Source organism: Numida meleagris, chromosome 10, assembly GCF_002078875.1.
Source record: "Numida meleagris isolate 19003 breed g44 Domestic line chromosome 10, NumMel1.0, whole genome shotgun sequence".
Taxonomy (NCBI): Eukaryota; Metazoa; Chordata; class Aves; order Galliformes; family Numididae; genus Numida; species Numida meleagris.
In genome coordinates this window covers 18,841,529-18,863,116 of record NC_034418.1, presented here as the reverse complement: position 1 = coordinate 18,863,116, position 21,588 = coordinate 18,841,529, and the positions used below count along the sequence as shown (strand labels likewise).

Genomic DNA, 21,588 nt, shown 5'->3' with positions numbered 1-21,588 from the left:
AGGGCTGGGAGCTCTCAGCCCCAGCGAGCACCATGTGTGCCTGCACCGCTGTGGGAGAGGTGGCTGCAGGGCAGTCCTGCAGTCCAAACAGAACACCTTCCTTATGTAAGAAACCACAGCAGCGCGCCTGCTGCCAGGCACATAATGCAGCTCTTTGTGTGAGCAGACGGGGCTGTGTGCGCAGAACGGCAGCGAGCGCCTGTCCCCGCGTGGGATCGCTGCTGATAGGAACCAGATGCGGGGCCAGTGGCTCTCATGGCCCTGCTGTCCCATGGGCACCCACGCAGGAGGGCCAGGGCCCCACACTGAGGCTTTGGGCTGCTCCCACAGCACAGCCGCTTCTCAGCAGCCAGGGGTGAGGGAGGGCTCCACGCACAGCTGGGGCTGGAACGATTCAGGACACCTTCCAGCACCCTCCAGCCCCAAACAGACCGCTGGTTGTATGTGAGCTGCCCTTGTGCTCAGCACATCTGGTGCAGATGTTCAGAGAGAGCTCTCTGGGCCACAAAGAGCTACAGATCCCCACGTGAACCCAGCGTGCTGGCGCCCCGCGTGCAGCCCAGCCAGCGGGGAGGAATGGGCTCAGAGCTGCTCCTGCCCTGCACAGTGTGAGCACTCTCCCTGTTCCCTGGATAGAAGGGGACGCTCAGAGGAGCCCAGGGAACCGGCAGCCTTCTGGTGGCTTCTTAGGCACAGTGACACAACGGCTCCCAGCAGCTCTGCAGGGGACTTAGCGATTGCCAGGGCTGGTGAGGACTGCGCAGTGCCAAAACAGCCCAGTTTGGTCTGCATCCCTCCTACCCGAGGCTTCGCTGTCTCCTGCAAGCCAGCTGCATCCTCATCCCATGCTGGGCCCCAAACCACGAATCATAGCAATCCCCCGGTGCAGTGAGCCAGCCAGAGGCAGCTTCCCCACATCGGGTCTCCAGAGATCCCCCGGAGCTCACTTTGACCATCTCAGGGCCACAGACGTTTCTGCAATCCCTGCTTAGCAGAGGCAGCAGCCTCCAGCTGCCTTCACGCAGGGCTCACAGCCTGGCCAGATGCGGTGCTCCACTCTCCATCACCTGGGAACACCTCAACACTCAGATCCCCACCTGAGGAGCGCAGCAGCCACTACAGCTCAGACAATGCATGCAAGATGCTGCTGTTCTTCTCTCCCACTACAAACCCTATGGTCAGAAGAAGGAGGGAAGGAAAATGAAGGCCCCCCACACCCTGGGGGAGGAGCATCGATATCTCTGCACCTCAGGCAGGCAGAGGTGGGGAGGAGAGCTCCCGTTTGCCCGGTAAGCGCAGGAAGGGGCATGGGTTGGAATAAAGACCTTTTTCAGAGCCCTGGACTTTTCCAGCTGCCTGGAAACAGGAAGCGCCCAGGCTGGAGAACAGTAACCCTCACACACCCGCATAAAGGCACACTGAGCCGTTAACCCTAATTACCTGTGACTGACACATCAGTGAGGCCCTGACCTTCCAGGCATCAGCTTAGCCAGAGGAAAATAAACAGCTCCCTTCATATGAATATGAGGCGCTGCAACCCCTCTGCACTGCTCTGCATTTGCAGTCCAGAGCAAGGGTATAGGAAAGGTGGAGGATGGGGCTCAGCTTGCCCCCAGCCCCAGTCCCACTCCTTCCCAGCAGCCAGCAAGACACAGAGCAGCCAGAGAGGAGCCCCAGTCCCAGGCATTCCCATGGCACCACAGGGCTGGCACAGCACGGGACTGGGCTTCACCTTCCCAAGGATGATTCTCTCCCTCTCTCTCAGTAATGCCAGAATAGCCCAGGACCCAGGAGAGGCTCTGCCTACCCCCAAACATTGATGCACACGGGGCTGCTCACCTCCCTGCTCGTCCCACAGTAGCACTAGACCTACAAGCTGCAGGAGGATCCCGCCCAGCTCCCCACAGTGGCAGATGCCTCCATGGTATTTCTGTAATGTTCCACTCTTCAATGTCCGTGCTTCCCTTTTAGAAGGAGCTCCCTGCAGATCCACACTCCCTCTCCTATTTTCTTCCCACTGACTCCTTGAGAAGCCCCAGGAGCTCTGAGGACTTTGCTGCTCCAGGCACCAGCCTTGGGAGGCCACCTACGGTGGAGATGCGATTCACCATTCATTTCCCCAGGGCTCCACAATGGATACAGATCAGAGTCCTGGCCCAAAGGAGGAGGGAGGAGTCCAGCAACACAGACAGACCCAGTTCTGGCTGGACAGGACAAGCTGTGTCAGGGATGGGAGGCACAGATCCCCATTCAGCAGAACCAGACAGAGACAGCAGGTCTTCCTGGATGCTTCTGCAGTACCCCAGCAGTACCCCTTCTCTGTTCTAGGCTCCCTTCCCAGGCTGTGCTCACGGCCCCTTGCAGGGCCTCCCATGTCCTGTGCTCTGCTGAGCAGGAAGGTCATCGCTGCTGAGCCCCATTGCATGGCTCCAGCCCTCCAACAACCCCTCTTCCAGCACAGAGCAGTGCCCCAGCAGCTCCCACGCTGCTTCCAGGGCTGTGCCTCCCTCCCCGAGTCCTCCTGGGGCACTCAGCCACGCTGCCCCATCAGGGGAACAAGAGCCTCGAGCAGGAGGAGGCCGAGCTGCTTACCCAGGAGGCAGAGAGTCCTGGGCCTGCAGCGCTGTCCGTGCCTGCGGGGTGCTGGGTGCTGCCTCCTCGGCTTCTGCAGAGCCAGGCAGGGCAGGAAGGGCAGATGCAGCGACAGAGCCATCAGCTGCGCTCGACGTCGCCGCAGCCAGCGTGGCAGTCCCCGCAGCTGGCCTTTCCTCTTCCATGTCCGCAGCTCCCACTGCATCGCCATTCACTGGGAAGGCAGAGGGCAGAGCTGTTAGCACCAAGAACAGCACTGACTGCTCCACCGCTCCTGGGCAGCCCCACAACCACGGTGGTGGTGGTGGTGATGGAGAGCAGCCGGTCCCAGGACCCCAGCGGCCAGGCCAGGTCCTGCCAAGCCCCTCCATCTTTCCTGTTAAGATAAAAGCAGACACAACTGCGTTTGTGCTCAGTATCCCTCCTGCTGCCTGCAGACGTGCTGTGGGCCTGACATGGAGGCCAGAAGCAAGGAGCTCAGGGGCTGCCTCACAGCATCCCCACAACAGGCGCTGCTGGGAGCTGAGCAGTGCTGGTTCCACTGAGTTTGTGGAGAGGGGAAGGGAAAGTGCAAGGGAAAACTGCAATGAAAATTGATCAGGAGGAAAAACACAGACCAAAAGAATGAAAGGAAATTTGTTTGATGAATACTTATCAGCTAGCCAAAAAACAGGGTTCGACAGCACAGCATAGGATAACTTTTGCCACAGTGAAATGAAAGAATTAAAAACAAACTTAAAAAAAAAAGGATGCAGATAGAGCTCCACAAGTCAGAGTTAAGAAATGTAAAAAGCTGTAAGCCCAAGTTTTGTAGCAAACACCTCACATTAGTCAGGTGTTTACTGCTGGCAAGCCTCGGGAAGAGGTTTGAGGAGCTTCAAACACGCTGTGCCAGTGTTCTGAGGGAACCTGACTCAGGTGACTGCACTGAAATTGCATTGATCTCAGTCCCGGACAGAACAGGGGAAAAGATGATCCAAAGTCCACTGATAAGGACTTCGGGAGGAGTAGGGCTGGAGCTAAGCTACACCATGGAGAAATCATGCCATACAGTATCTTCCTTTCCTTCTCGGATGAAATTACAGCTATGGGCAACAAACGTAACTGGGAAGTTCTTGCAGCCGTCTGCTCCCAAACTGCACGCGCTAATGTCAACAGAATGTACTGAGCTGGGAGGAAGAGGAAGGCTTCTGGAGGCATGCTGAGCATGACACAGCGCCCAGCACCACCCCCAGCCAGCACCTCCCATCCCGAGGTGTAACACCCTGGCTGGCACGCTGCTGAGCGATAAACAGCAACAAGGACAGCACAGCCATAAAGCCACGGGAAGGCTGGGGCTGGGCCAGCACAACGTAATGTGAAGCAAGCAGAGCCCAGCAACAGCACTGTGCCTGCGGGTGCGTCCCAGGGGGGCAGGGGCTGGGCAGGCAGTGGCACTGTGCAGCACCGGGGCAGGCTGGGACTGAGGGCTGAACTGCTGCGCCCTAGTGCAGCCTGCTGCACCCCCACCTGCCTCCCAAAATGGATTTTGGCAAAATTGAAATTACAGTGCTCCAGGTTTTTCCAATGAAATTAAAAAAAAAAAAAAAAGAAAGAAAAAAAGTCCTCCTGGGTTGAACCAAACATTTCCTTCTATCCAAAACTAAGCATGCTGCTTTTCTTTTGGGTCTCTGACAAAAGCAAAAGAAAGGACAGAACTGGCTGCAAAATAACAGTGCAGGGGAGTAGGAAATGCCTGTGGTAGTGGTGTCACTCTGCTGCCACCTCACACCCTACAGCACTGCATCATGTACTCGCCCAGGATGTGGGACATGGGACCTCTGCTAAGCCCACAGTGCCGGGCACTATCCTGCCATCACATCCCAGGGCTGCTGCAGGCTTCCTGCACTGCTGGGCAGCTCCAGCGCACCAGCAGAGAAAAGCCGGTGAGCTGCTTATGGCTTTGTAGGCGCACACTCACCAGGTCCAGTCCCCGCTCCATGGGGTATTCATGGCTTTGTGGACAAGCCCATGAAAAGACAAGGAAAACTCTTCCAGAAGGTATTGCTGGCGAAAGGCTGAGCGTCCTTCTGAGATGCAGGTTTGTGCCCTCTCAGAGAGGAGCCACAGAAATCACTCCAGAGAGGCAGAACAGGTCCTAAGGAACTGCCCAGCTTATCAAAGTGAAACCAACAGTCCCTTTGCAGAGAAGAAATCCCTTTATCACAGCAGAAAACTCCTTTCCCCCTCAGACCGCACCCCCAGCTCTGCCCACCCCACACCTGTAGCAGCAGCAGAGCCCCCCGCCACGCTCACCGGTGCTGCTGGCGGTGCCGTTGGCCATGCTGGTGGGTGTCGAGCTCTTGGGTGGCTGCCGGTGCCGGCTCCGTGCGCTAGGACTTTGCTCCCCACTGCCCGCACCCTGCCTAGAGGCCCCGGCAGCGAGGCGGTGCGTCCTGCAGGGAAAGAAACAGGAGGTGAGGCACAGCTGGGCCTGGGAGAGAGCCTGCTCGCCCCGACACCGTGCTGCTGCTCTCCAAGCACAGACATCTGTGGCCTGCTGGGACATAGCAGCACATACCTGCCCTGAACCTCAGCTCTCCAAACCCACACACAGGTCTTGGCATCCCACCCCCAGTGTCAGAGCCCACGGGGGAGAACTCTCAGTGCAGCCCTTGCCTGCATGCCCAAGGGTGATCACACACTGCTGCCTTCTGCCCCAGGAGACCCCCATGGAAACACCCCCAGGAGCCACAAGCCCTGCGCAGAGGCAGGTGGGGAAGCTGCAGGCTCCTGCCTATGCTGCCCAGAGAGAACAGCCGGGAAAGGCAGCACTGAAACCACCACATCCAGAGCCCAACTTCTCACAGGGATGCTCAGGAAGGGGAAGGGGAACGTCCAACAGCAGGGCACCGCATCGTGCACAAACATCAAAGTGAGAGAACTGCTGGCCAAAGGAACACTCTGACACAGACCCCTTGGTTCTCACTCTGTAATTTGGGGCAGCAAGAGCTCTGCACCACTGGGAAGATCCTCTTTCCCCACCTCAAGGCCCAGGGAGCACAGGCAGAGCAGGGCCACCCCTGCCCAGAGCAGCACAGTGCTCACAGCCGCAGCACCAGGACGCAGGGATTAGGGCTTGCTTTGCTCCATCCAACTTCTCCCCTTAAAAGGGCAAAACCTGCAAACTGTCCCCACTTCCCAGGGCCGTGCCAAGCTGGGAGGGGACAGCAGCTTGGCAAGGGCAGGGCACAGCATCGTTCATGCCACCCACGCCAGCTCCAGCAAGCCCTTGGATCCTCCCCATGCTCCTTGGGGAGCGGCTCGTAGAGATGCCAGGCAGAGGAAGGGCTGGGGCCGGGAAGAGACACGGGAAGGCAGAAAGCAGCTCAGCAGCCGGCCGGGCTGCAGGACCCAGATCTCCACTCCCTTAGTTGAAGCAATGGATGGATGGATCCTGTCCTTACCCTTCTCGCTGCAGATGAGCTAAGAGCTGCCCGCAGTTTTTAGCAACCAAAACAGGATGTTTCCCTGCTGCCAGCTGGCCACACAGGGTTATCAGGCCTGAATTAGCCCGCGGGCCGCCCAGCCCAGCCCTCCTACGACTGCTCCCATCTGGGCATTGTCTTTTAATAGATGCATGGAAACAAACCCAGTAAAGCCACGTGACAGAGGCTAGACTGGGAACAAACTCTTAAAATAGGAATGGGGGAAAAAACAGCAGCGCACAGATGGGAACAGGCAGCAGTGCCACTGGGAAGGAGCAGGCAGGGACAGCCCCCTGCCCTGGTGGTGAGCACAAGCCCCACCATCCCCTCCCATCAGCCACCCTGGGCCACAGCGATGCAAGGCATGCAGAGCAGGGTGCATCACCCATGCTCACCTCCAGCCCAGGTATGAAATGCAGGAATGGATTCTGTCCCCATGACCCAAGCACAGGATGCCAGGAGCCATGGTAGTGCCAGTCAGTCTCATCCAGGACACAATACGGCAAGTAGCAGCTGGAGAGGAATTCTACCTGTCCCTGAGAGATATGGGGAGAAGGCAGCCACCATGCTCCACATCATGTGTGGTGCTGGGAATGGGGACAGTACAGGCACCAGCACCTGGAAGAGCACCCATCATCCCACACCAGCCAGCAGCGCTGGTGCTTGGCTCTGAAACCCCAAATCTGTGATCCCAGCTCAGTTTATCCTTGTTATCCAGCAGCCTGCTTTGCGGAGCAGCCAGAGAATGGGGCTCTCACCAGGAGAATGGGGCTCATGGAGCCAGAGGTGCTGCTCGTCCTCAGGGCTGCTCATGCCCAACACCAGCTAAGCTCTGGGCTTTGGATGTGATCAGAGAGTGAAAGTAACACACAATATACCAAAGGAATCACTGGGGTCTGCACTGTTTACTACAGGTGACAGCAAAGTCAGAGGGCAGCACCCGACAGAACTCAGCCCACCAGCCCGAACCCAGAGCAGACTGCTCCATTCCCTGCTGGCAGGAGGGGTCCCTTTGGCCCCCACAAAACAAATGGGGACTGTGGCAACCCTCTGGGCACCCATGGCACCAAACCTCAGCCGGGGGCCTCTGGGCTGTTTTCTCTTCATGGAGAGGGCTGTGGAATTTCACACCCCGTCACCAAGATTAGCAGCAAATCCCAAGATGACATTTGCTCAGGAGAAGAAAGAGAAGCCCTGAGCAAGCAGTTTCCCTTGGGGGGACAGTGTAGAAATAGTTGACGAGCAAAGAATGAAACTTTTCTTTCCATCCTGCCTGTGAGCAAGTTTGCCAGCATCCATCACCAAGCCCATGAAAATAAACACTGCTCTGCATATAAACAGAGCTAACATCAAACAGCATTCCCATGTGCAAAGGACCTGGGGAAGGCAGCTGCCTCTGTGCTGGGTACATACATCCACGCATTGCCCCATACAGCAGTGCTACACCAAAACGTTGAATTGTTCAGGACAACTCTACATTCAAGGTGAGCCCGCAATGAAGCAAAACTAGTGATAAAGCTTCTCAAACTGCAGGCTGCCACAGCTGGAAGGTCTCTGAAGGTCCTTTCAGAAGTACCAGCCAGGACTCAGTATGCTCATCTCGCATGCTCACAGGTCAGGAGGACACCAAGAGCAGAAACTGCTCAGGCAGAAAGCAATGGGGAATGTGAAGCACCCAGTCTCCAGGTTGAACATCCCAACCAGTTCTTCTGTTCCAGGCTTTCCAGCACCAACTGAGCATTGCTGAGCGGTTGCAAAGAGCAGCTCTTGCCAGGACACAGCTCCATCTCATCTCTGAGATGGAGTTAACACCCAGACAGAGGGAACCAAGAAGAGCAGCAACAGGGCACAGACTGCGGTCAGCAATGTGTCACCACTCCCCTGCCTCAAACAAGCACTGTACTGAAGGATGGGGTCACTTTTTAGAGCTAAAAACATTTCTCCCCTTCACTCCTCTCTTGTATGCACCTGGCAGATAAAAAGGAGCAGAGGAGCTCCAAGCACAGAGCTCCTTGCCATGCTCCTACACTTGGAGCCTGCAGGACACATGGAGCCCCTTATCATGCAGGGTGCGGGCTCCTAACTACAGGCACACTTTAACCAGAATATCTGTATGGGCTGCTGGGCCACTGCCACACTGTGGAAATATAAATAAGTGTTAAATTCAACTCCATGTTGACAGTGTGACACGTCCCTCAATAACCACAGCTCCAAAAGGAGCAGCTCTGCGCCACTCCAGTCCAGCAAGAAGGCAGGGACAGGCACTGTGCCAGGCAGAGAGGCTGCTGCCCAAGCATCTCATTTCCTTTGGAAGTAGCTGTTATTTCCCTGCAGCTCTGCTTGCTTTGCTTCTCTTGCTCTCCCTGGACCTTCTGAAGCATTCCCCTGTGACCACCACCATGGGTATGGTGCTCCCCAGCCCAGCCCAGGCCCATGCTGCAGGCAGAGGTGCAGTGCCCACCACCAAGCAGACGTTCAGAGCGAGCCCCAGTGCCAGGACCAGGACCAGGCTCCTTGCTCTGAGTGCCAGCCCTCCCCACACACCCTGATGCACCATCCCCTCACCCACCAACAGAGAAGTGGGGAGAAACTGCCTGGGCAATCACAAACCTGATCTGCCTTCAGAAACAAATATCAAAGGAGACACTGGACATCTGCACTCCAGCTCCATGGCCACCATGCCCAGCTTTGCTGTCTGGACCCAGCCCTGCCCTAAGTCTCCTGCACGCTGCTTTGCTGGGTGATCTGGAGAAGTTACCATGACCCTGAGCCACACAGACACTGCTCAAGTGCTCTCAGGGGCTCAGTAACCTCCTGGTGATGGACCAGCAGCTGCTGCTCTTACCTTGATCTGCTCCCAAAGCAGTTTGTGGTGGCAGACTGATGTCTGCTCTCCGTAGCCGCAGCCATGCTGCCGGGGTCCCGTCCAGGCACCTGGGACCCTGAATGGGTGAAGAAGTGGGTGAAGAAAACAACTAGAGCACTGACTAGTCCTACCCTCCATCCTTCCTTCCCACCATGAAGGACACCCAAAAGCACAACAGCTCTCTCCCCACTGCCCACCTCAACCTCATCCATAAGGAGTTCTGCTCCTTTCTACTAGCCCTAGGCTAGGGCTCTGCCTTTCCTGCTGGGCCCCACAGCTCTGAGCATGACCGTGGGCTCTGTCAGCACCATCAGAGCCTCACCCAAGGCCCCCAGGTTTCAAGGCCTGGATCACCCAGCAAGGCAGGGAAGGAACAGAGGGAATGCAATGCAGCACGCTTCCCAGCATGGGCTCTGCTCATTCCCTGGGCAGCCTCGAGCACTCAGACATCTGTTCATGTCCCTGCACATGCTCTTTCCACGGAGAGCCCTTTTCTGAGTGGTTCATCAAATATAGAATGTGTTTGCACAGCCCAACATGGGAAAGCTATGGAAGGAGCTGGGCTGCTCGAGCACTGAGAGGAGGCAGGCACGATGCCATCGACACTCCTGCTCCTGTCCCACCACACATCTGCTCCCATGGGAGCCTGGAGCAAGGCCAGGGCCTTACCTGGGGGAAGAGGTGGCTGTTGGCACTCAGACGTTTGCTCAGGGGTGCTGGGGGCCGTGCTCTCAGCCCCGCTCCTCTCCCCGCCGCTGCTCACCACCTCGTGCACAGAGCCGCTGCATGCATGCGGAGCCGGGCGGCACTCACCCTCTGTCACAGCACTGCCATTCGGCAGGCTTCCCAGATCAACAGCTGGCCCGTCCAGGAAAATCGTCAGCTCTCCACCAGAGACAACACTGCCTTTGTTCTCCGTCTGCAGGTTCAGGGTCAGCTGCCTGTTCTCCACTGGGGGAGATGAGGAGACATACAGAAAGAGACCACCGGTCATCACCTGGGACCTGACCGTGATGAGGACATCACCTCCCAAGCCCCCTGCAGGACCAAGCCCCCCCCACGGCCCCAAAGAACCCCCCAGGGTCAGCTGTGCCCCCAAGCACCGGCAGCAGCCCCACACCTACAGACACCCCGCAGTGCCCACGGAGGACTGCCAGTCTTACAGCCCACTCCTGAGGGAGACTCCCCCACACCATTCTCCAGCCACTGGGGGCAGGGCCAGGCCCCTCCATCCCCTTACATGGGGACATGGCCACAACAATCCAGACCACAACAGCTCACAGACCCAGATCTGAGGCTGTAGAGAGAGACTGGGCTGGGTTCATGTATGGGGCAGTAAGGGACCCGTGCCAGCACAGTCACCAGATGCCTGCAGCACAGAGTAGATCAGCAGCTATGTGCCGAGGTGCCTGAAGTCCTGCTTTGCTGCAGAAGAGCAAGAGCATCCTTCAGACTTGAGTTACTCTTCTTCCCACCTAGAAAACCCAAACAAGCAGCAAAAGAAGACCCCAGGCTCATCACTCTATCCACATCCCCACGTATCTGTTCCAGTGAGTGCAGAGAGCTGTCCCATGACACAGGAACATTCAGCCCCAGCACTGGGCCACCTCTGCACCAGCTCAGGCCAGGAGGCAGCTGCCAGCTCCACTCCATCTGAGCCAGCCTGGCTCCCAGTGCTTAGCAAGACTTCACCAGCCGCTGTCGCTTCACCCACGGGTAATCCACCTGGGGATGCTGCCTGCCACAGCTGCAGCCATGGGGAAGGTAGCAGATGAGCCACAGGCACCACACATCGGGCAGAGCCTGCCCTGAATCACTGACTGCTCCCTGCCCCAGGATGGGCACACACTGCATGCCCAGCTCCCCAGGGGCCATCCATGCAGCAGTGAACCATGTCCCCAGTGTCACTGGGGGAGCCATCAGCTCCCAGACTGGCAGAGAACAGCACAGAGGCTGCCTGCACACCTTCCACGTTCCCGAGAAACAGAAACACAATGGGACCATCAGTGCCACAGCTCTCACACAAGTGCGGCTGTGCCCCAATGGAGCCAGCAGGACTGAAACACCCAGCTCCGCCGCACATGGCCAGAAAAATTTGGCTGCCCCAGTGCGGGACACCAGCCCAGACACTTCCTGACTCATCTGCTCAAATAATATTTTTATTATACACGGATTGCTCATGACACAACGGCACCATTTTTTAGCAACCTGCTTCACCCTGTCTCGCCATGAGGATAAGATGCAGTACCCACCCACAGGAGCAGGAGGGGAGCATGTTCCCCATGGACCCCTTGTCCTGTCCCCAGCTTGAGCTGAGGGCCTGGCAGGGGCTGCAGGAGGCATCTCCCACGCTGCACCCACAGCCCAGTCCAGCATAATTTAGAGCCCAGGGCATGGCGTGCTCCCTAAGCCCAGGGCTCTAGGACACGTCCCCAGAACCCACCAGCCACACACAGCAGGCAGAGAATGGGTCACTGCACTGCAGGGGCACCGATCAGAGACTGGAACCCTTTCCACTGCCCTGCCTGGAAGCAAGGCCTGGAGGCAAGCGAGCGTGGAGCTCCCTGGGACCCATGGTGCTCGGTGTCACCTGCTGTGCCATGCTGGGTGTCCAACATCCACCCCAAACCCAGTGCCTGGGGCTTGTGGTGAATGCAGGGCTGCAGGACAGATCATGCTGATGGACCTGCAAGCATCATGGGTTCTGGTCCTGAGGAGGCAGATGCCCTCGGTGCCCAGGGCCCTCACATCGGGGCACAGCGCAGCACGGACACTGCTGCTCATTTCCCACCTGTCATCAGATAGGGCTCTCGGTTAAGCTTGGTCTCGCTCATCTGCATAAAGGTGTTATTCTCCAAACTTCCAAACTCCAAAGGGAAACGGATCTCACGGATCCTTCTAAGAACACGAGACAGAAGATGATACTGAGCACAGCCAAGAAGCAGAACAAACCCAGACCCTGTTTCTCCCTGCCTGCTCTGAGCCGTAGGAATGTGCACTTTCCCTGAGCCGTGCGGAAGTCACGCCCGCACGCACCGGGGGTCCCCGCTGCCCCTCCCGTGAGCGCCCCACAGCCGAGCGCGCCGCAGCCGCACAGACCCTCATTGTGCAGTGCCCGGCCCGGGGGGACGGCAGCACGGGAGCAAAGACGAGGTGTCTCCGAGTAGAGGATGTGAACATGAACCTCCCAGCCGGCTGCCTTCTCCCCCTCTCCACCCCCTTCAGCTTTTTTAAAGAAAATAAACACCAGCAGAACCTTCCATTCACTGTCCCCGTCCAGCGCGCGGGACGCACAAAGGGACATTGCTGCTGCACCAACAGAGGGTCCCCTGAACGGCCAAGCACAAAGGCTGCCTGTGTCCTGCCGGCTGCCAGAATGTCAGAGGGATTATTATTATTTTGGGAGGGGGTCGGGGGTGATTCGGTCCTGAATAAGGTCTCAGTTCAGCTACTTCCAGTGCCCCGCGTGCAGCATCAGAGCTCTCATTTAGTGGCGGCGAGCTGGAATTCCCTCCCAGCCCATTAAGCGGATTTACAGTTCCACCCTGGTAGCAGCGAGCGCAGCTCCGGGCTGAGCCCGAGCCCCCTGGGACCCCTGGGAGCCCCCTGCCCATCGGTACGAGCACCGTGGGGAGGGGACTGCCCCGCTGCCTCTCGCCTGACAGGGACAGCTCCTTCCTCCCACAGGCAGACAAAAAGGTTTGCACACCTCTCACCTCCTACCGCCCTCTTCACACCTTCCTCTGCACACAAAACCCAGTTCCCCCTCAAATAGCTCCACATCACCAAAGCTGCCCCCACCACCACCCCTGATAAAAGCCCCACACAGAGCTGCCTGGAGCAATGCTGACACAAAGATAAGCAGCTCCTCCAGGCTGCCCCGAAAACCAATGCCACACACTCCACTCAGAAACCTACACGCCCCCAGTTTGCCTGGGGCAGCAGCACCACCATCCCACGGCACACGCAGGGTCCGTGTGGCTGCGGTCCTCTGGGAGGGGAGCAGGACATTCCCCAGCTATCCTGAAGAGCAGGGAGGAAGCAGAGTTTAGGAGAAGAGATCATCTTTAGTCTAACAAGAAAACAAGTCTTCCCAGGCAGTGGAAGATTTGTCCTTGCTGCTGACCCAGCCTCAGATGCCCCAGAATTACTGACGACTGCGCCCACTCCTCTGCCATGCAGCACAACCAGGAGGATCTCAGACCTTGTTCCCTTTCCTTTTCTCTGACCGGGACCACTGCCCTGACAGAGGCAGTGCATTAAGCACTCACTGCAGCCCATCTGACTGCCTGCTTTCACCACTCCTTGGTGAAAGAGCCTTTGCTTTCTGGCCACGCAGAACTCCTGTGGCAGCACATTCACGCAGTGGGGTCAGCTGCAGCTTTCCAGAGGTTTGGGGGTTTGGCCAGAGGTGCAGCAGAATGGAAAGAAAGGGCTCTGCAGGATCTGTCAAGTCCTGGCATATGGTGCCACTTGAGAAACAGGAGCCTGTTGATGTAACTCGCAACCCGAGCAGCAAGCAATAAAAGCGAGCGCTTTCATCGGCGAGCTGCAGCCCGGCTCACTGGTGTCCCTCCAAAGCCTGCACAGACATCCACCGCTCAGCTGCCAGGGACCAGCAAACAGCAGCACCAAGATCAGCTTCCACCCAGACCGCGTCGGGGGCCGCCCAGGGACACTGCTCCAGCCGCACCAAGGAGCTGCTGGCGCTGGGAACAGAGAGCTGTTGCTGGGGGGCCCAGGGCAGGGCTATGCCACCGAGCACAGGAGGCTGTGCCTCGTTTTCTGTCCTTAATCCCATCCCAGCCAAGGACAGAAGTGCGCTCTGATCTGCCCTGAGCCCCAGCACAGGCCGCATCCTTGTGGAATGGCCTAGGTCCAGCTCCCCATGGGCTCTCCCCATCACCCAGGCTCACTGCAGAGCTCTTTTTCCAGGCTGCAGGCCTCAGAACTGAGGCTGTTCCACCTGGAGTGACGTGTGCTTGGCAGAAGGACCGACAGCGAGAACAGACGGAGCCACGGCTGCTCCTGGCAGCGCAAGCCCTGCAGACACTGCCATGGACGTCACTGGAGACGAGAACACCACCCCTGCTGGAAAACACCCATCTGCCCAAAAGCTGAGCCACGACAACAATCCTTCCACACCAAGTAAAGCTACAGGAATACAAACAAAAGATTGCAATTATGCTCACGTGGTGGTAACTTACAGAAAACCTCACTAAAACCATCACAAAAAAAAACAAAACAGGTCAGATAGCAGCATGCTGCCAGCCAAGAGCAGCCCGGGGGAAGGCATATCCCTGCTTAGTGCTTCCCAGGAGCAGGGAATGAGCTCGGGGGGCTTCCAAGGGGCAGAGGGCACTCAATCCAGTGTCTCCCCCAGCAGAGGGACCTATGCTGGATTAGGGCATCCCTTGTCCAGCTCAGGAGGGTTTTAATCCCAGCTTTCTTGTGCGACCTGGCCAACTCGTCCCTTAGACTGCTATGCACTGGGAATGGCCTCCTCATCTCCTCAGCAGGCGTGGCAGGAGCCAGAAGCAAGACAAGCAGGACACAGACAAGTTCCCCTCTGGGACAGGGTCCCCAGGATGCAGCCTTCCCTCCAGAGAAGCAGCAGCAGCCCAGGGCCCACACAGAGCTGGAGCAGAGCCATGAAGGCTGAGCAGCAGGGAGCAGGGCCCAGGCTGGGTGAGACAGGCAGCACACAGGAGCGCCCACCCCGTGGCAGCACCTCCCCAGCAAAGCAGCGCTCTGCAGCTTTAAGAGTCCTCCCTCCTGGCCCACAGTGTCAAGGAAAAATCTGACACATTTTTTCTGCCGCACGTTAACGAACAAGCTAGAACAGCCAGTTGCCTTTTCCATTCATTTTCCACACAGCCCCCTGGGACACCCACTAATGAAAGGGTCGATTGTGCCCTGCTGCAGTAGCGGGCAGGTAGGGCGGGAGCAGTGGCACAGCTCTGGGAGAAAGCAGCAGAGGGAGCACCACGGGGCTGAGCCCCCAGCACAGGCAGCTCAAGCAGCCCAGCCCTGTGCTGCCAGGGCGCCAGCCAGGTCCTCACGGGCTTTACAGCACGACAGCAGCAAACGAGCTCCTCGAGCGTGCCAAGCAAGGATGCAGCGATGCCAAGGCCCCAGGGACACAGGGCACGCCTGCCCCAAGGAGCACAGTGGGGACACTGCTGGGGCTTTGTCACCTGCAGCAGTGGTGCCTGGGAACAACCTCATGCAGGCCTGGCAGAGGCCAAGTACACCCCACTCCCCACAGGGCACAGAGGCCCCTCTCCCCACCCCATACCAGCTCTGTGTTCTGTGAGAAGCGGAGCTTTGCTTGGAAATGACAGAGTGAGCCTTTTCCAGCCCCGCGCAGCAGCTTCCATGGCTGAGCCCTGAATGGGTGTCTTTATGCAGAAGCTGCCGCCACAGCCACAGTCCGGTGACCACAAATGGCAGCAAATAGCTGAGGGTTTGTGTTTCCGCACAGCTCTGGCACCCTGGCTGATGGAGGTCTGGCTGCCGTCGCAGCCGGCCCCGCACCCAGCACACAACAGTGCCTTGTTCCCTGCCGAGGCCGTGCAGTGTGGGGAGACCCTGGCCCTCAGCAGGGACACGGACTCTGCACAGAGGCCAAGGGCCCTGCGGTGGCTCTGGACAGGCCACAGGGACGTACGTTTCCCACCGCTCTTGAGTAGGTTCCAGAGGCTGACGGAGGCGGTGCCCAGCAGCTCGTTCCTCAGCGTATGGCAGCTCCACACCTTCAGGTCCAGGTGGCTCTGAGCCGTGACGTTTCTGAAGAGAGAACAGATTAAGGGGCCATCACCACAGCCTCGTCCTTTCTCTCTGCTCAGGAGCAGGCAGTGCCAGACCTGCCAAGCCAAGGAGTAGGAGGGATGCAGGGAAGGCTGTAGGGCAATGGGAGACCACATCCCCTTCCTGGCAACACTCACAGCATCCTCAGCAGGGGCAAAGTTCTCTGACATCCAAACAGCCCTAGCTGATGGAGTTGCAAGGATCCCCACTAAGGGCTGGTCCTGGGAGCAGGGGACAGCCCCTGCCCCACAGCACAGGGTTGCAGGGACTTACAGGATGAGGATCTCATTCCACAGCAGCTCAGAGCTCCCCATCTGCTTTCCGGTCTTCTTGGTCTCGCTGGGCAGCCCATCACCTGCCACCTCCACGTAGCAGTTCATCCGTGACTGGCGGCTGTGGGCCTTGGGCTTCACGGACACCACTGAGTTGGACAGGCAGGGGTCAAGCAGAAGTCCCACAGCCACAGTCCCTGCCCAAGGACACTGCCTCACACATGCACACCTCCTCTGTGCCACCAACGCTCTTTGGAGGGGACAGCAACGTGCTGAGGCAGTCCTGGTCATGCTTCACCCACCCCCATTTCACCCCACAGACACATACCATCCCTGTTCAGCTGCTCCTGGCCCCAGGAGCCCAAAGAAAAAGCCCATGGTCTATGACAAGCCAGGGACACAGGGGTTCTGCAGGAGCCAAGGGAAGGAGGCAGTCGCCCAGGGAGAATTGCCACACTCTAGATGGCCGTGCCCAGACCAGAGGGCCTGCAGGCAGCATCGGGACACAGCTCTCGGCATCTGGAGCCATCTCGTGGCCACTGCAGCACAAACACTGCCCTAGCAGAGCCATGGAGCCACATTCCAGCGGAGGAGGCAGAGCCCCCCACAGGCAGTGCTCTGCTCCAGAGGCCACCAGCAGCAAGGCCTGGTAAGGGCTGCATGCATGGCAGAGCCTGGAACACAGCACCTCCCCACCAAAGTACCCCAAGGTCTCCCACCGTGGTGCACCCAAAGCCCAGCTCCCAGCCGTGCACAGGACTCACCTTTCACCGAGAGCTGGGACTTCTCGCAGGGCGGCCCTGCCCTGGCCCTGCTGGAGCTCGCAGAGGCCATGTCATCACCCCTGGCCTGGAATTGGGAGAGAGAGAGAGATGGGGACTCAGCACCGAGGCTGAGCTAGGGCCCAAACGCATCCTGTGTCCAGCACTCCACACAGCACAGAGAGCACACAGCCACTCGGAGCAGCAGCCTACAGGCAGCCTTGTGGGCAGCTCCACCTCACCGCGACCCCAAGGCCATTGCTGATCCTGGCTATGGGGACAGAGCAGCCTCCAGCGCTGCCGAGCACCAAGGCCTGCAGGTGAGGGCACGGCATGGCACATAGGATCCCTTGGAAAGGATGAGACAGCAGCATCATGAGCCAGGTCTGCTCACAGCATGGGGGAGCTGCATGTCCTTCAAGGACAGCCCAGGTGGCTGCCAGGCAGCAAAATACCATGGAAAAATTGGTCCCCTCTACTCCAACACACTGCAGAGCTGCAGCTCAGTGGGGAGGGGAACCACAGCTGCTCCAACCGCAGGGCAGGACCCCAGCACAGCCTGCACCTTCCCAGGCACTCACCACTTCCTCACTCTGGGGCACTGCATCGCTGACAGCGGCCACAGCACTTCCCTCTCCCCTGTCTACCACAGCTTTGCCCTGGAGCTACACACACGGCAAAGGCAGAAGCTTTTCTACTGAAATGTCTGACCAAGAAGGAAAATCCCAAGGTCAGGGATCATGCGGAAGCACGAGGTGCTCAGTCTGGTCCCAACAGTCGGCTATGGAATCACACGGCTCTCACAGGGCCCCATCTCAGCCCCTACCAGCTCTTTTTTAACCCCTTCCCCAAGACAGGTTCCACACATTCCTCCTGGTGCCAGCCTGGCACAAGGCTGAGCCTGGGGTCCTCACACAGCATCTCCGAGAGCACACTGCTGGGCCACACCAGGCTGGGTGGGGGGCTGGCAAGGTGCCCCTCCATCCTCCCCCACAGTTGGAAGCCAGCTTATGGACAGAAGTGATTCCCAAGTCTGATTACCTTGCTACTACAAATTATTTCAACTCTAATTACTTTAGCCCACAGATCGGCCGCCAGGATATTGCTGGTTGACTCCCCAGCTCCACACTGCCACTTACTTCATTAGGACCCTTACTTACTTCATTAGTGAGACCCACAACCAAGCCCTGTGCAGGACGGAGCAGTGAGCTCTTCCCCGGGGCACTTCTCATGCCACCAGCAGTGACCTGCGCCCCAGAACCACTGTGCCAGGACCTGGGGCTCCCTGCTCCTCCCTCAGACTTCAGGCACAGTTTCACCCCTCTGCAGCCACCCCACAAAGACACAGCCCCAGGCTGTGCTGGGGAAACCGCCTGCACTCTTTCCATAGCAGTTTCCGCTTCCAAACCCTCACTGCGCACACGCAGTCCTCGTACTCCCCTGCCATGACCTACGAAACGGCAGTGACAGTCACCGGGGTGCAGAGTCACCTCCGTGTCCCACACTGCAGGAGCCCCAGCACCATCCGACACTGGGACGGTGCGAACACGGCTGCAGTAGCGCGGGGCCATTGCTGGCTGCGGCTTTGGATCCCGCCCCTTTCTGCCCGCTTCCTCACCTCAATGCCTCTAACTTCACCTCCCAGCGCAGCGGCGTGGGGGCACCGGGAGCCCTCTGCTCCCCCCGCGCCCCAGCAGAGCCCCAGCGCTGTACTCAGCCCCACGGCCGGGGGGGGGATCGGGATCCCCGCGGTCTCTGGGCCCCGCACCAGCGCCCGGAACCCCCGGCACAGCAGCGCCGCCGCGGGCAGGGGGAGTTCCCAAGCTCCAAGTTGAGCCCCCGTGCCGTCCCCTCCGCCAACGCCGCTGCTGCTACCACCGCTCCCGGCGGGGCCGCAGCTCCCTCCCACCCGGGCCTCAGCCCGACCCGGCCCGGCCTTGCCCCGCACCCGGTGCCCCGGGCCGTCCCGCCAGGCTTCCCCTCTGGGAGCCGGCAGCCGCCGCCGGTAAAGCGGAGCGGAACAGCTCCCCGCGCTCGCGACCGCCGGAGCCCCCGCCAGACCACGCCACACCGCCCTGCTCCGCACCCCCCGGCTCCCACCCGCCTCACCGGCAGCCGCTGCGTTCCCGCTTCCGGCTGCAGCGCCGCGGTCATGTGACCCCGCGCGCACCTGACCGCGCCGCCCGGAAGTGCTCCCTCGGCGCCGCTCCCGTCGGACCCCGCGCGGCGCTACGGGGCGCGGGGAGGGACACACGCGCACACGGAGCGGGCGGGCATGGCGCGCGTGGCGCACGTCGTGGCCGACGCCGGCGCGTTTCTGAGCGGCGCGGCGCTGCAGGTACGGGCTGAGCGCTCCGGGATGGGGGGATGGGACGGACCGGGCCGAGCTGAACCGCGCTCCACCCGCAGGACGTGGCGCAGAGCGTGTACACCGTGCCCGAAGTGCTGGCCGAGATCCGGGACCGGCGGGCGCGGCGTCGCCTGGCAGCGCTGCCTTACGAGCTGCAGCTCCGCCGCCCGCGGGCCGACTTCGTGCGGACGGGTGAGTGCGGCTGGGGGCGGCGGGGGCCGCGTGCGGCTGGGGGGGATAACGGCCCCTCCCGCCGTGCCCGCAGTTACCGAATTCGCCAAGCGCACCGGGGACTTCCCCAGCCTGTCGGCCGCCGACCTGCAGGTGCTGGCGCTCACCTGCCAGCTGCAGGCCGAGACCGCGGGGCCGGGCAGCGTCCGCCTGCAGCCCCCGGACAAGGTAAGGGCGGGGGATGGCGGTTGGAGACGTGGGGGAGCTGCGGGCACTGCTGAGCCCGGCGCTGCCCCCAGGTGCGGCTCAGCTCCAGCCCGCGGCATCCCGAGGCCACGCTGCACCTCGCCGGCTTCCACCTGCCTGCCAAGGTACGGGGACGGGGATGGGACGGGATGTGGGAGTGCGAGGAATGGGGACGTGGAGCCCAGGGCCGCTGTGTCTCCCCCAGCACAAGCGCCCGCGGAAGGGCCAGCAGCAGCCCAGCCTCGACAGCAGCGCGGAGCTGCCCGACAGCGCCGAGTTCGGCTCCTTTCTCTACTGGAGGCCTCCACTGCCCAGCATCGAGGATGAGCTCCAGGAAATGCTGGTGAGGCTGCTGTGCTCGCTGCCCTGTGTTCCGGCTCCTTGGCATGCATAGCACCAACTGCCCATCTCTGCAGAAAACACACAGCATCTCCACCAGCCCAGAGGCCACCGATGAGCGCCAGAGCTCAGAGGATGAAGATGGTGCCGAGGAGGACGATGAGGAGGAGAGTGACGATGATGAGGGCTGGATAACGCCCAGCAACCTCAAGCAGGTCCAGCAGGACACGGGGCACTGTGACACTGTGCCCGCCAACGTGCAGGTCGGCTGTGTCACCACGGACTTTTCCATGCAGGTGAGTGCTGCCTCGCATGGCACTGGCTCCAGCCCCCAGCTCAGTTGATCCCATACACGTGCCATACAAAAGTCACCCTGCAGTGCATTCTTTTGTGTTCAAAGCTGCTGGTTCTCCCCACAGCAGAGACCTACACACAGCCCATTGGCTTCGCTGCCCTTGGCCTCTCACTGCCCGGGCAGGCAAACCGGGGTGGAGTTGCTGGGCTCATGGCATCTTACTTTCTTCTCCCTCGCTGCAGAATGTGCTGCTGCAGATGGGCCTCCACGTGCTGGCAGTGAACGGCATGCTGATCCGCCGGGCCCGGAGCCACATCCTGCGCTGCCATGGCTGCTTCAGGTGCGTGCACAGCACCACCAGGGCAAGGGGCAGTCTCTGGGGCTGGGCAGTGATCTCACTCCTGGGCTGAGCCTCTGCTCTGCAGCCCAGGGAGTCGTAAATCTCCTCCATTTGTGTCTCCCACAGGACAACTTCAGACATGACCAAGGTCTTCTGCCCTCACTGCGGTAACAAGACGCTGAAGAAAGTTGCAGTGAGCGTCAGTGAGGACGGGAGCCTCCACATGCACTTCTCCCGCAACCCCAAGGTGCTGAACCCACGGGGGCTCAGGGTGAGTCGCTGCATGGGCTGGGCCAGGCAGAGCTGTGATTGCCTTCCAGATGTTCCGCTTACTGCAAGGGCTGTTGAGCTTCTTTTGCTAAGTTCTCTATAAGTCAGCAGTTGCTGTGAAGGTCCTTTAACCAAGAGTTGCCCCAGAGGTTTAACAGTCTCTGTTCTCTGGACAGTATCCGCTGCCAGCACCGCAGGGAGGGAAGCACGCCAACAACCCACACCTGGTGGAGGACCAGCCCTTCCCGCAGCAGCGGCTGTCCCGCAAGGCCAGGCAGAAGACCAATGTCTTCGACCCTGATTACATCGCAGGGGTCTCTCCCTTTGCAGAAAATGATATTTACAGTCGCGCGGCCAACCTGCAAATCCGGGACATGGCACTGGGCGCTGGTAGGAGGCGCCTGAACCCCAACGCTGTGACAAAGAAGTTTGTAAAGAGGAGATGAAAGGCAGTTCAGGGCCTTCTGCGGTGCAGCTGTGAAGGAGAGGTGGACTGCCTGGGCACTGCATGGCATCTGGTGACAGCAGGAGGGTGAGGTGCCTGCAGCACCGGCACCCAGCCTTTCCTTTTGGGCTTCATTGGGTGTCTGTGGGGCAGGCAGCAGCAGGGCCAAGGCTCTGAGTGCGTGAAGTGCTGAGCATGACTGCCTGCCAGACCCAGCGAACGGGGAGGGTGCAGGCTACGCTCCTGGTGGGGTATTGGCATTCCTGTTTTATCTCCAAGTACAGCCAAGGGCAACATGTCGAATGACAGCATGGAGAATAAACACGAAATGCTGCACCACTGTGACTCAGGTTTTTTTTCCATT

General features: G+C 59.5%; 2 protein-coding genes across 4 annotated transcripts in view; one reads left to right on the top strand and one right to left on the bottom strand.

The window, feature by feature from the left end:
• Positions 1 to 19,017, bottom strand: part of WWP2 (WW domain containing E3 ubiquitin protein ligase 2) — a 32,178-nt gene extending 13,161 nt beyond the window's left edge. The window contains exons 1-8 of one of the 3 annotated variants that reach the window (XM_021408164.1): positions 18,878 to 19,017; positions 16,772 to 16,856; positions 16,009 to 16,156; positions 15,596 to 15,714; positions 9,595 to 9,876; positions 8,905 to 9,001; positions 4,888 to 5,027; positions 2,593 to 2,806 (exon numbers count right to left, since the gene is read on the bottom strand). In XM_021408164.1, coding sequence (XP_021263839.1) covers positions 2,593 to 2,806; positions 4,888 to 5,027; positions 8,905 to 9,001; positions 9,595 to 9,876; positions 15,596 to 15,714; positions 16,009 to 16,156; positions 16,772 to 16,856; positions 18,878 to 18,922 — 1,130 coding nt within the window. In that variant the 5' untranslated portion in view covers positions 18,923 to 19,017. The remainder of the gene's footprint in view (positions 1 to 2,592; positions 2,807 to 4,887; positions 5,028 to 8,904; positions 9,002 to 9,594; positions 9,877 to 15,595; positions 15,715 to 16,008; positions 16,157 to 16,771; positions 16,857 to 18,877) is intronic. The other 2 variants (XM_021408165.1, XM_021408166.1) reach the window with 2 other exon arrangements.
• NOB1 (NIN1/PSMD8 binding protein 1 homolog) lies at positions 18,955 to 21,563 on the top strand. The gene is made up of 9 exons (XM_021408174.1): positions 18,955 to 19,106; positions 19,178 to 19,310; positions 19,384 to 19,517; positions 19,589 to 19,660; positions 19,741 to 19,878; positions 19,952 to 20,170; positions 20,412 to 20,509; positions 20,636 to 20,780; positions 20,956 to 21,563. The coding sequence occupies exons 1-9, from the start codon at positions 19,044 to 19,046 to the stop codon at positions 21,223 to 21,225; spliced, it is 1,272 nt and encodes a 423-aa protein (XP_021263849.1). The 5' UTR covers positions 18,955 to 19,043; the 3' UTR covers positions 21,226 to 21,563.